Source organism: Mobula hypostoma, chromosome 10, assembly GCF_963921235.1.
Source record: "Mobula hypostoma chromosome 10, sMobHyp1.1, whole genome shotgun sequence".
Lineage (NCBI taxonomy): Eukaryota > Metazoa > Chordata > Chondrichthyes > Myliobatiformes > Myliobatidae > Mobula > Mobula hypostoma.
The window spans coordinates 131911227-131922555 of record NC_086106.1 but is presented as its reverse complement, the minus strand read 5'-3'; the positions used below and the strand labels follow the sequence as shown (position 1 = coordinate 131922555).

The window sequence follows — 11329 nt, the reverse complement described above, 5'->3', positions numbered from 1 at the left end:
CAGCTAAAATGCTTGCAGTCAGAGATGAGTGTGGTAAACTCTGTGTGTTTGCATGTTGGTTAATAGAGTGAAAAACCAGCCTGCAGGTGTTGAGTTGTCAAAAATCTGTTAAAATCTTTTTTAATCCTATATAATTCAAATCTATTTGAGAGAAATAAGCATGAAAAGTTAATATTTTCATGTTTTTTGGTTGTTTTCTGTTATTTTGTGCAGTTTAGGACTTGTCTGCTGTCAGAATTGACTTTCAGCCAGGTCTCTAAGTAAACTGTCTAGAAAATCAAATACAGCTACTCGACCATATTAGCTAATCATTAAACGAGTTTTCTCCCCTTCACCATCAGACCAAGCTTTTTATTTTAAATTTTAGGCAGAGAACAATGGGAGAAATCAGCTTGTTAATAGCTACCAGTCTTCTGGGAGTCATTAGCTGCAGTCCCCATGAAGGTAAGACACTTTCATATCTTAAAAAGTTTAAAAAACCTCCAGGTTTCACAACTTGTTAGTTCAAAGTCATTTCTCTTTATCTGTCGTATATCCATTTTCATCAACTATTTCCCAAATTCCCCTTCTCCTCTCTAAATCTCACCCATAATTGATTCCCTGAACCTCCTGCCCCTGAGCTAGGAGGATGTGGATTCAAATCCCCTCCAGAATTCTCACAAACATTCTAGGCCTTGACTTGAGAGCAGTAGCAGGTAGTGCAATTCTGTTGGAGATGCATTCTCTCAGATAAACTTTCAAACTAAGACCCTCGTCTGCACTCTCAGATAGTGTGACAAATCCATTGCATTGTTTTGAACAACATCTGGGTTATTTCCTTGATGTTTTAGAACATTTTTATAGCCAGGGACTTTTTCCCAGGGAGGAAGTGGCTAATACAAGAGGGCATAAATTTAAGATGATTTGACAGAAGTACAGGGAGGATGTCAGAGGTCTGTATTTTACACAGAGTGGTGGCCACATGGAATGTCCTGCCAAGGATGGCGGTGGAGGCAGATACGTTAGAGACATTTAAAATACACTTAGGCATATAGATGATAGAAAAATGGAGGATTAAGTAGGAGGGAAGGGTTAGATTGGTATTAGAGGAGGTTGAAAGGTCAACACAACATCATGGGCTGAAAGGCCTGTATTTTGTTGCAGTGTTCTATGTTCTAACAGGGAATAGAAGAGTACAGCATAAAAACAGGCCCTTCAGCCCATAATGTTGTACTGACCCAATTAATTAGTAATCAAATGCCCAACTAACCCAATCCCTTCTGCATATGGTCCTCACACCTGATTTCTCTCAACATTTATGTACCTTTCTAAGAGCCACTTAAATGCTTCCTTCAAGAAAACAGCATGGGAGCAGGGCCTTCAGCCCACAATGTTGTGCTAAACTAGTTAAGCTGGTAATTAAAGGCCTAACTAATCTAAGCACAATGCGGATGCTGGAAATCTAGAGCAATACACACAAAATGCTGGGGAACTCAGCAGGTCAGGCAGCATCTATGGAGAGGAATAAACAGTTGATGTTTCAGGCTGAAACCCTTCATCAGGACTGAAAAGGAAGTGGGAAGTTGCCAGAATAAGGTGATGGGGGGAGGGAAATGTGTACAAGCTAGAAGGTGAGACCAGGTGAGGGGGAAGGTGGGTGGGTGGGACAGGAGTAAGAAGCTGGGAGGTAATAGGTAGAAGAGGTAAAAAGAATTGAAGATGGAAGAATCTGATAGGACACGAGAGTGGACCAAGGGAGAAAGTAAAGGGGGCAGGGAACCTGAAGCAGGTGGTGGGCAGGTATGGAGAAGAGAAAGGATGAGAGGGGAACCAGCATAGGGAATGGGAAAAGAGAGAACAGAGAAGTGGGGGAGAAATTACCAGAAATTAGAGAGATCAATGTTCATAATAGATATTTTTATAAACACTTGCAGCCTATAGTGATATGGGGCACAGGGACCAGGTCCAGGGACAATGACAAATGTTTTGTTCGGCAAGTAGCTTTTGAACAGATGGAGAAGTGGGCTGGAACATGGAACAGTACAGCACAGGAATAGTCTGTTCACCCCTCAAAATCTGCACCAAAAATGATGTCAAATTCAACTAAAACCCTTCTGCCTGTGCATGATTTATCTCCCTCCATTCGCTGCGTACTCAACCCTTGCCCTCGCTCCCTCTTAAATGTCTCACATCCCATTCAAGACACCCACCACTCCCTGTGTAACAAGCAAAATGCCCCACACATTCTGACTGTTTGCATCATCATCTGGTATGGACAGGATCACAAGAGGCTGCAGAGGGTGTAAAGGTTTGAGGAAGATTCTAGTCAGGGTCAACCCATATAAAGCTGGGGGGCCTGACAACATACCTGGATGTGCTGAGAGACAGTGCAGCCTAGCTAGCAGATGGATGCCTTGGACACCTCTCTGAAACAGCTCCCCATCCTTACAGGCTTCAAGTCCGCTACCATCCTCTCAGTGCCAAAGAAGCTGACAGTAACCTGCCTTAATGACTACTGTCCAGTGGCACTGACCTCAATCATAATGAAGCAGCTGGTCATGAACTGGATTAAGTCCTGCTTTCCTTTCTTCTTCAATCTTTTTTATTGAGTTTCAAATTGATAAACATAACAATGATAATGATACAAAGAGATCAGGATTACATTAATAGTGGTTAACGTATACAGACACAGACTCCAAGTAACATATTTAATTTAAACCTCCCAATCTCTTAATAACTGAACATGAAAAAGATTCAAAAAAAAGTTTTTACCCCCAACACTAAAAAAAAACAAAACAAAACAAAACAAAAACTGGGCTGCCAGATTTCATTGGTTAAGATCATTATTTGTCATTAACTCCGCTCCTCTATACACAAGCGAAAAGTTATTAAAAAGGATTCGGAAGAAGTCAACTTACATCATATGAAAATTTTGAATAAATGGCCTCCAAGTTTCTTCAAATTTAACCGAAGGATCAGTGGTACCACTCCTAATTTTTTCAAATTTAAACATGTTATAGTTTGGGAAAACCATTGAAATGTAGTAGGGGGATTAGAATCTTCCCATTTAAGTAAAATGGAAATAGCAGAACTGGTTGAAACTTTCTTTGATAGAGCTTGGACATCACCAGTTTATAAGCCAAATGAATACAAACATTGAGAAACAGCAAATTTATTAGACATCTGAGCTTGAACTTTGATCCTCAAGAAATTGATATGCTTCATCCATGGATTTAAACCATTTATGCAATTTATCAGGCAGAACAACCCTTAGGCAAGCTGCAAATAGCAGAGCTGGTCAGAAATTACTTTGATACAACTTGGACATCACCGGTTTAAGAAGCGATCTCTCTTGCATTAGCTCAGGACTGTAGTCTTCAACCAGATGAAACTTGAGATCTCCATACATAAATACCCCTTTCCGATGGGCAATTGGAATCAAATGCTCCTTAGTATGCACATAATGAAATTGGAGTATCACAGGTCGGGGTTTCAACTCCTGAGGGGGTTTAACTCATAAAGACTGGTGGGCACGATCGAGTATAGGGGAAGAAGAAAAAACATCAGAACTGAACACCTCCATTAAAAATTGAGAAAAAAATTTAGTAAGGTCACCGCTCTCAACGTCTTCACTGAGTCCTATTATTCGCAAATTCTGTCTCCGACTACGACTCTCCAAGTCAATAGTCTTGACTTTATACTGTTCCAGTGTTTGAGCAGTCGAAGTTAATTTCTTTTCCAATAGATCCAGTCTGCGATCTCTCTGTCTCCCAGCTTCAACAAGTTCGGAAATTGTTGTTGTTTTTCGCTCTCCCGCTTAAGTACTGCCAATCTACCTTCGATCTCCTTTAACAATACTTCTAAAGTAGTAAATCTTTTATTGAATTTATCATCCAGGAGCTTCAAGATAGCCTCCAAAGTAAGTTGAGTCTGTTTCGGCTGTTCTTTCTTTCCAATTCCATTATCGGCTTCCTTGCCTTCAGCTAATGCATTTTTTCCTCTGGTAGTCATTTCCATCGATTAAAAATCAAAATTCAAGCATATAGAAGTGTTATAAACACTTCAATATAGATAGTAAAAGGGTGGCAAGAAGATTGAAAAATGAATGGAGCAAAGCCAAAATGCAACCTACTCCATCTAGCGTCCCAAGAGAGTCCCCAAACCCTGCTTTCCCACTACATTGAACATTTACCAGTTTATATATCACCCAAATCAGTCCACTGATTTGACAACAAATTTCATGACATATGCTGGTGATATTAAACCTGATTCTGATGATACAATAGCCTCTGCACTCTTCTAAGTCCTTCCCCAGCTGGAAGAGGAAAATGGTGTCTTCTACATCAGAATGCTGTTCATCAACTTCAGCTCAGCATTCAAGACCAGCAGTCCCCAGAAGTCGGTGGGTAAACTGTCCTTGTTGGGTCTCAACACTTCCCTCTGCAAACAGATCTTGGATTTCTTGATGGAGAGGCCTCAGACAGTCTGTGTAGACACACTGAGCACCGGCTCCCCTCCTGTTTACTCTGCTGACATGTCGCTGTGTGTTAGATCCAGCTTTCTAACCATATCAGTAAGTTCACTGAAATCCCGACAGTGGTGTCACCTTCAACAATGACAACGAGACGGCATGCTGAGAGGAGATAGAGTGGCTGGTAAAATGGTGCAAACACAACAACTTGTTCTCAATGTAGACCGCACTAAAGGGATGATTGTGGATTTCGGGACGGTGCAAGCTGACTACTCCCTACTGCACGTCAATGGTTCCTCCATGGAGATCACCAAGTTTCTGGGAGTGCGCATTATGAATGATCTCACCTGATCTCTCAACACCACCTCCGGTTCCTGTGGAGACTGAGGTGAGTGAAGCTCCCCACTCCCATTCATAAGTGTGACCCTCCGTTGGTCAGGGTCAACCATGGATGTTATGTCCTAGCTACGTTGTTGGTGCAATGCCATCTGTTGCTGCAGAGACCAATGTCAGAGTGCAGTCTCAGTTGCAATGGTCACATCTAGAAGTGTTCTCAGCTCTGCAGGTGATGCAGCACTCCTTTCTATGTCTCCTGCCACTTTCAGGAATTGTCCCTCACCTAACTTGAGGTGCTGTTTCAGGGTGTTTCTCACCTAGTGTGGTCAGCTGCAAGTTCCTCCCAGGACTCAATGTTGATGACCAGCGCCTTCACGTTCTGCTTGCACACATCCTCGCCGTGCAGATGCGGGTAGCTAGTGATTCTCTTGCCTCAAGCCGGCTCACCACAGAGACGGTCATTTGGGATATAGCCATCCTGCGTGTGGCAGACATGGCCCGGCCAGCACAGCCTACCCTGCCTGAGCAGGGTGTTCACACTCGCGAAGCCGGCACGAGGGAGAACCTCAGCACATCCAGCTTGTAGTTATCAATGGTAATGACTGGTGGTGCCTCCATATCTTGGCCCAAGACGTTTGCCTTTACAGGCTGATAGTTTGGCCAAGTTACTTGCAGGCCTGGGAGAAACAATCCATCGGGCTCTGGGGGGTCTGTGGAGTGTGGGTTGTGAATGCTGCATCTCCAGCGGACAGCATATCTGTGATCATAGTGCTGTACACTTTGGATTTGGCTGTTTGTTGGGCGAGGTGAGAAAGCCGGCCATGTGATCGAGTGTGGGGGCAGATCCCCTCTGTTACAGTGACAGATGTGTGTCTCAGGAGATGGGCAAAGGAAATCCTGAAACGCGTTGGGGCAAAAAGACGGACTTGCTTAACATCACTGCTCATGTCAAGGAGCTCTGAAGAGCTGCCGTTGTACTGTACTGCACAGTCCCCTTCTTTGTGCTGTGGAAGGATTCGATCATGCTCTGTCGTCTTGGTGGGCAGCCCATCTTAGAGAGGGTCTGAGTGAGCCCGTCTCTGCTGACCAAGTCCAATGTCTTGGTGAGATCACATTTAACCAGAGCACCATCAAGCGTGTCTTGACCACCTGTATCATCGTCTGGTATGTGAATTTCAAGGCATCTTTCTGCAAGACCCTGCAACAGATTCTGAGGGCTGCTGAGAAAATCATTGGAATCTCTCTTCCCCCCCCCCCCCACCCACCTATCCAGGGCACATACCAGAAACACTGCATTCACAGAGACCTCAGCTTTGTCAAGGTCCTCTCTCATCCGTCCCACAATCTCTTTGATCTCCTATCGTCAGGCAGAAGGTACCTCAGTATAAGAAAAAGGCCTGTTCGGCTGGGTAACAGCTTCTTCCCTCAAACTGTGAGACTTCTGAACACACTGCCACCAGCCAGTACTTGTAATTTATGACAGTGGCAGTAACTGTTGTATATTTAACAAAATGTGGTCTATGCGCTTTATGCAAACTTGTACATCTACACAAGATTTTTAAGTTATCGGTTCATTATTGTATGTGCTCTATGACTGCATGTTCTGTGTTGTGCGCCCTGGTCCCAGAGGAACACTGTTTCATGTGTCTGATTGAACGACCATAAACTTCAACTTCACTCAACCCACCCATCACAGACATAACCTGCCCCACCATCAAAGGCATCTTCAAGAGGTGTTGACTCAAGAAGGCGGGATCCATCACTAACCTGGGGCATGTGTCTTCTCATTGCTACCATCAGGGAGGAGATATAGGAGCCAGAAGACACACTCAACATTTTAAGACCAGCTTCTTCCTCTCTGCCATCATGTCTATGAACAATCTATGAATAATGCCTTGTTATTCCTATTTATTTTGCACTGCCCTGCTGTCACGGAACAGCGAACTTCACATTGTATTCAGTCAGTGAATATAAACCCAGTTCTAATTCCTTCAACTTCATCCTCTCACCTTAACTGCATATCCTGTAGAATATTTAGAAGTTCTAACAAAGCCTTTATTACTGTCCATCTCTCTGTTTCAGTCAGTAATTTCTGAAAACTAAACTGTAAAAGAAAGAAAAAAACAAATTCAGCTGGTTTCTGATCCATAAGCAATTCCGATAGGGAATTCCAGGCCTCTGATTCAGAAACAATTCCCCTCCAGAATTCCAGAAGGAGCCTGTTCCAGATTTCCAGACGTGAAGAATTCTAGGCATCTGATCCATAAACAATTCCCTTCAGGAATTCCAGGAGGAGTCTGTTTACAACTGAATGTTTTTTTGTTTTCAACAGTCCCCGAGTCCTGTGGGTTCCAGAGGTAATAACGTCCTCGATAGTTCGAGGTGCTGACACCCTCACTGTATCTCACCCAATGTGCACAGACGTAAAGAAGTCAGTTCCGTCCACAGCAGTTACCCGCCTCAGAATCAGAATCAGCTTTATTATTGGTATATTTCATGAAATGCACTGCAATACATTATAATAAAAACATAAATTATAATTAGAAGTATATATAAAAATTAAATCAAATAAGTAATGCAAAAACAAAGGGGAAAATAGTGAGGTGGTGTTCATGGGTTCAATGTCCATTTGGAAATGTGATGGAGAGGAAAAAGCTGTTCCTGAAACATTGAGCGTGTGTCTTCAGGCTCCTGTACCTCCTCCCTGGTGGTAGCAATGAAAAGAGGCACTTTCTGGGTGATGACAGCCCTTAATGATGGATGCTGCCTTTTGGAGGCATCACCTTTTGAAGGTGTCCTGGATGCTGGGGAGACCAATGCCCATGATGGAGCTGGCTGAGTTTACAACTTTCTGCAGCTTTTTCTGATCCTGTGCAGTGGTCCCTCCATACCAGACGGTGATACAACCCATTAGAAAGTGCTCCACGATATATCTGTATAAATTTGCAGGAGTCTTTGGTGACAAATCAATTCTCCTCAAACTCCAAATGAAATATAGGTGCAGTCATCCTTTTTTTGTAATTGTATTGACATGTTAGGTCCAGAATACATCTTCAGAGACACAAACATGAGAGAATCTGTAGATGCTGAAAATCCAAGGGGTGCACACAAAATGCTGGAGGTACTCAGCAGGTCAGGCAGCATCTATGGAAAAGAGTAAACAGTCGACGTTTCGGGCTGAGACCCTCCATCCGCTAATGAAGGTCTCAGCTTGAAACATTGAATATTTACTCTTTTCCATAGACATTGCTTGGCCTGCTGAGTTCCTACAAAAATTTGTGTATGTTGCTTTAATCTTCAGAGATGTTGTCACCCAGGAACTTGAAACTTCTCACCTTTTCCACTACCATCTCAAGGCACACAGCCCCTGAAGAGGTTTCAGAATGGCACGGGGAGAGCAAGGGCAAAAGGTGGACGGACTACCCTGGGTTAAAGATCCTGACTGTCCACATTATCAATCCCTCCCATAGTGTATACACATCTGTCAGGATTTTTCAGAAGGCGTTTGATAAGGCTGCTTAACAAGATAAAATCGTATGGTTCTACAGGAAAGATACCGCATGGATAGCAGAATGGCTGAGAGGCAGGAGGCAGTGAATGGGAATAAAAAGCACTGCCAGTGACTAGTGGTGGTCCTCAGGGGTCAGTATTGAGTCCGCTGCTTTTCACATTGTTTGTCAATGATTTGGATAGTGGCTTTGTGACAAAGTTTGTGGATGATACAAAGATTTGTGGAGGGGTATTTAGTGCTGAGGAAGCAATGCGATTACAGCAGGACTTAGAGAAATTGGAAGAATGGGCAAAAAAAGTGACAGATGCAATACAATATTGGGAAAAGTATGATAATGCATCCCTGTTTCCATCCAGGGGGTCAGTGTGGACATGGCGGAGGATTACAAATACCTGGGGATACGAATTGACAATAAACTGGACTGGTCAAAGAACACTGAGGCTGTCTACAAGAAGGGTCAGAGCCGTCTCTATTTCCTGAGGAGACTGAGGTCCTTTAACATCTGTTGGACAATGCTGAGGATGTTCTACGAGTCTGTGGTGGCCAGTGCGATCATGTTTGCTGTTGTGTGCTTGGGCAGCAGGCTGAGGGTAGCAGACACCAACAGAATCAACAAACTCATTCGTAAGGCCAGTGATGTTGTGGGGATGGAACTGGACTCTCTGACGGTGGTGTCTGAAAAGAGGATGCTGTCCAAGTTGCATGCCATCTTGGACAATGTCTCCCATCCACTACATAATGTACTGGTTGGGCACAGGAGTACATTCAGCCAGAGACTCATTCCACTGAGATGCAACACAGAGCGTCATAGGAAGTCATTCCTGCCTGTGGCCATCAAACTTTACAACTCCTCCCTTGGAGAGTCAGACACCCTGAGTCAATAGGCTGGTCCTGGACATTTCCATCTAGCATAATTTACATATTATTATTTATGGTTTTATATTGCTATATTTATACTCTATTCTTGGTTGGTGCAGCTGTAACGAAACCCAATTTCCCTCGGGATCAATAAAGTATGTCAGTCTACCTATCTATAAAAGGAACAATAGAGCAGACTATTATCTAAATGGGGAGAAGGCTCAAACATCAGAGGTGCAGAAGGACTTAGCAAGACTCCCGGAAGGCTAATTTACAGGTTGAGTCTGTGGTAAAAAAGGCAAATGCAACGTTTGCATTTATTTCAAAGGGAAATAGAATATAAAAGCAAGGAGATAATGCTGAGCCTTTATAAGACACTAGTCAGGCTGCACTTGAAGTATTGTCAATGGTTTTGGGACCCATATCTCAGAAGGATGTGTTATCATTGTAGAGAGTCCAGAGGAGGTTCACGAGGTTGATTCCAGAAATTAAGGGTTCAAGATCTGAGCAGTATCTGGCAGCTTTGGGCCTGTACTCACTGGAATTTAGAAAAATGCAGGGGTGGGGTATCTCTTTGAAACCTCCTGAATGTTGAAAGGATAAAGTGGATGTGGAGAGGATGTTTTCTATAGTGGGGGTATCCAGACTAAGGGAACAGCCTCAAAACTGAGCGGTGACCTTTTAGAACAGAGGCATGGAGGAACTTTTTTAGCCAGAGAGTACTGAATCTGTGAAATGCTGTGCCACAGACTGCAGTGGAGGCCAAGTCTATGTGTATATTTACGGCGGAAGTTGATTGTTTCCTGATCGGTGTGGGCATCAAAGGATATGGCGAGATGGCAGATGAATAGGGTTGAGTGGGATCTGGGATCAACCATGATGGAATGGCGGAGCAGACTCAATGGGCTGAAAGGTTTAATTCTGCTCCTGTGTCTTATGGGCTAATTTGACAGCTTGATGGAAACTCTCGGCAGAGTCGATACTCTCTTCTACTTTTTTACCGTATTTCTTTTCAATTCAGTTTTCCTTCAAAACAAAGAGGCAAGCAACATTTTACGGAGGCAGAGACGGGGATATCAAGTTTTTGAGGAACTTAAGGTGGGGAACCTAGAGAGAGAGTGCTACGAGGAAAAGTGTTCCTTTGAAGAAGCACGGGAAATATTTGAAAACAAGGAAGGCACGGTAAGCTTTCTTTATGGACCCAATGAGAATTACGTATGTATTGAGTAATTAACTTGCAAAGTGCAGCAGTGCCTAGAGTATTTTGGTGAACTCCATATAACCATATAGCCATATAACAATTACAGCACGGAAACAGGCCATCTCGGCCCTTCTAGACTGTGCTGAACTCTCACTCTCACCTAGTCCCACCGATCTGCACTCAGCCCGTAACCCTCCATTCCTTTCCTGTCCATATACCTATTCAATTTAACTTTAAACGACAACATCGAACCTGCCTCAACCACTTCTGCTGGAAGCTCGTTCCACACAGCTACCACTCTCTGAGTAAAGAAGTTCCCCCTCATGTTACCCCTAAACTTTTGCCCTTTAACTCTCAACTCATGTCTTCTTGTTTGAATCTCCCCCACTCTCAATGGAAAAAGCTTATCCACGTCAACTCTATCTATCCCCCTCATAATCTTAAATACCTCTATCAAGTCCCCCCTCAACTTCCTACACTCCAAAACAAAAACCAAGATGAGCCCCTTTCCTTCCTGCCACGCAGAGATACAGACAGTCCTCCAACTCTACAACTAACTGCCTCCAGGCCTCCAGCTTCCAGTCTCTGGCCCCGACTTGCAGACATATTTCAGGTCACAACCGATCACCCAGGTGCTCTAATATTGGTGCTCAACTTATGTACTCGCCCTTCAGACATTGAACTTCGGGCTTTGGTTTGAACACCAGACTCACACAGATGTCTGACCCCTGGGCGTCAGCGGCCCATATGAGGGTTTGATTTCCTGCTTGGTCTCCTCCCAGAAGCTGGTGATGCAGTCTGTACCGTTAAACACACACTGTCCATGTAATTCCCTCCTGTCTCCTCATGCCCTGATCTTCTCTCCTTGCTCCAACCATTGCTCCTCTGCACACTTGAACTCTTTATCAGCTCCTCTTCATTGTTGCATTGTCCCTGGCATGTCACACCTGACTCTTTCAACCTGTCTCATAAT

The 11329-nt window shown here is 43.8% G+C and overlaps 1 protein-coding gene across 1 annotated transcript in view; it reads left to right on the top strand.

Annotated features, from left to right (window-relative positions):
• The first annotated feature begins 312 nt into the window (after nucleotides 1-312).
• Nucleotides 313-11329, top strand: part of f9a (coagulation factor IXa) — a 37166-nt gene continuing 26149 nt past the window's right edge. Inside the window, exons 1-2 of the mRNA XM_063061168.1 lie at nucleotides 313-444; nucleotides 10177-10337. Of these exons, the coding sequence (XP_062917238.1) occupies nucleotides 378-444; nucleotides 10177-10337 (228 nt within the window). The 5' untranslated portion in view covers nucleotides 313-377. The remainder of the gene's footprint in view (nucleotides 445-10176; nucleotides 10338-11329) is intronic.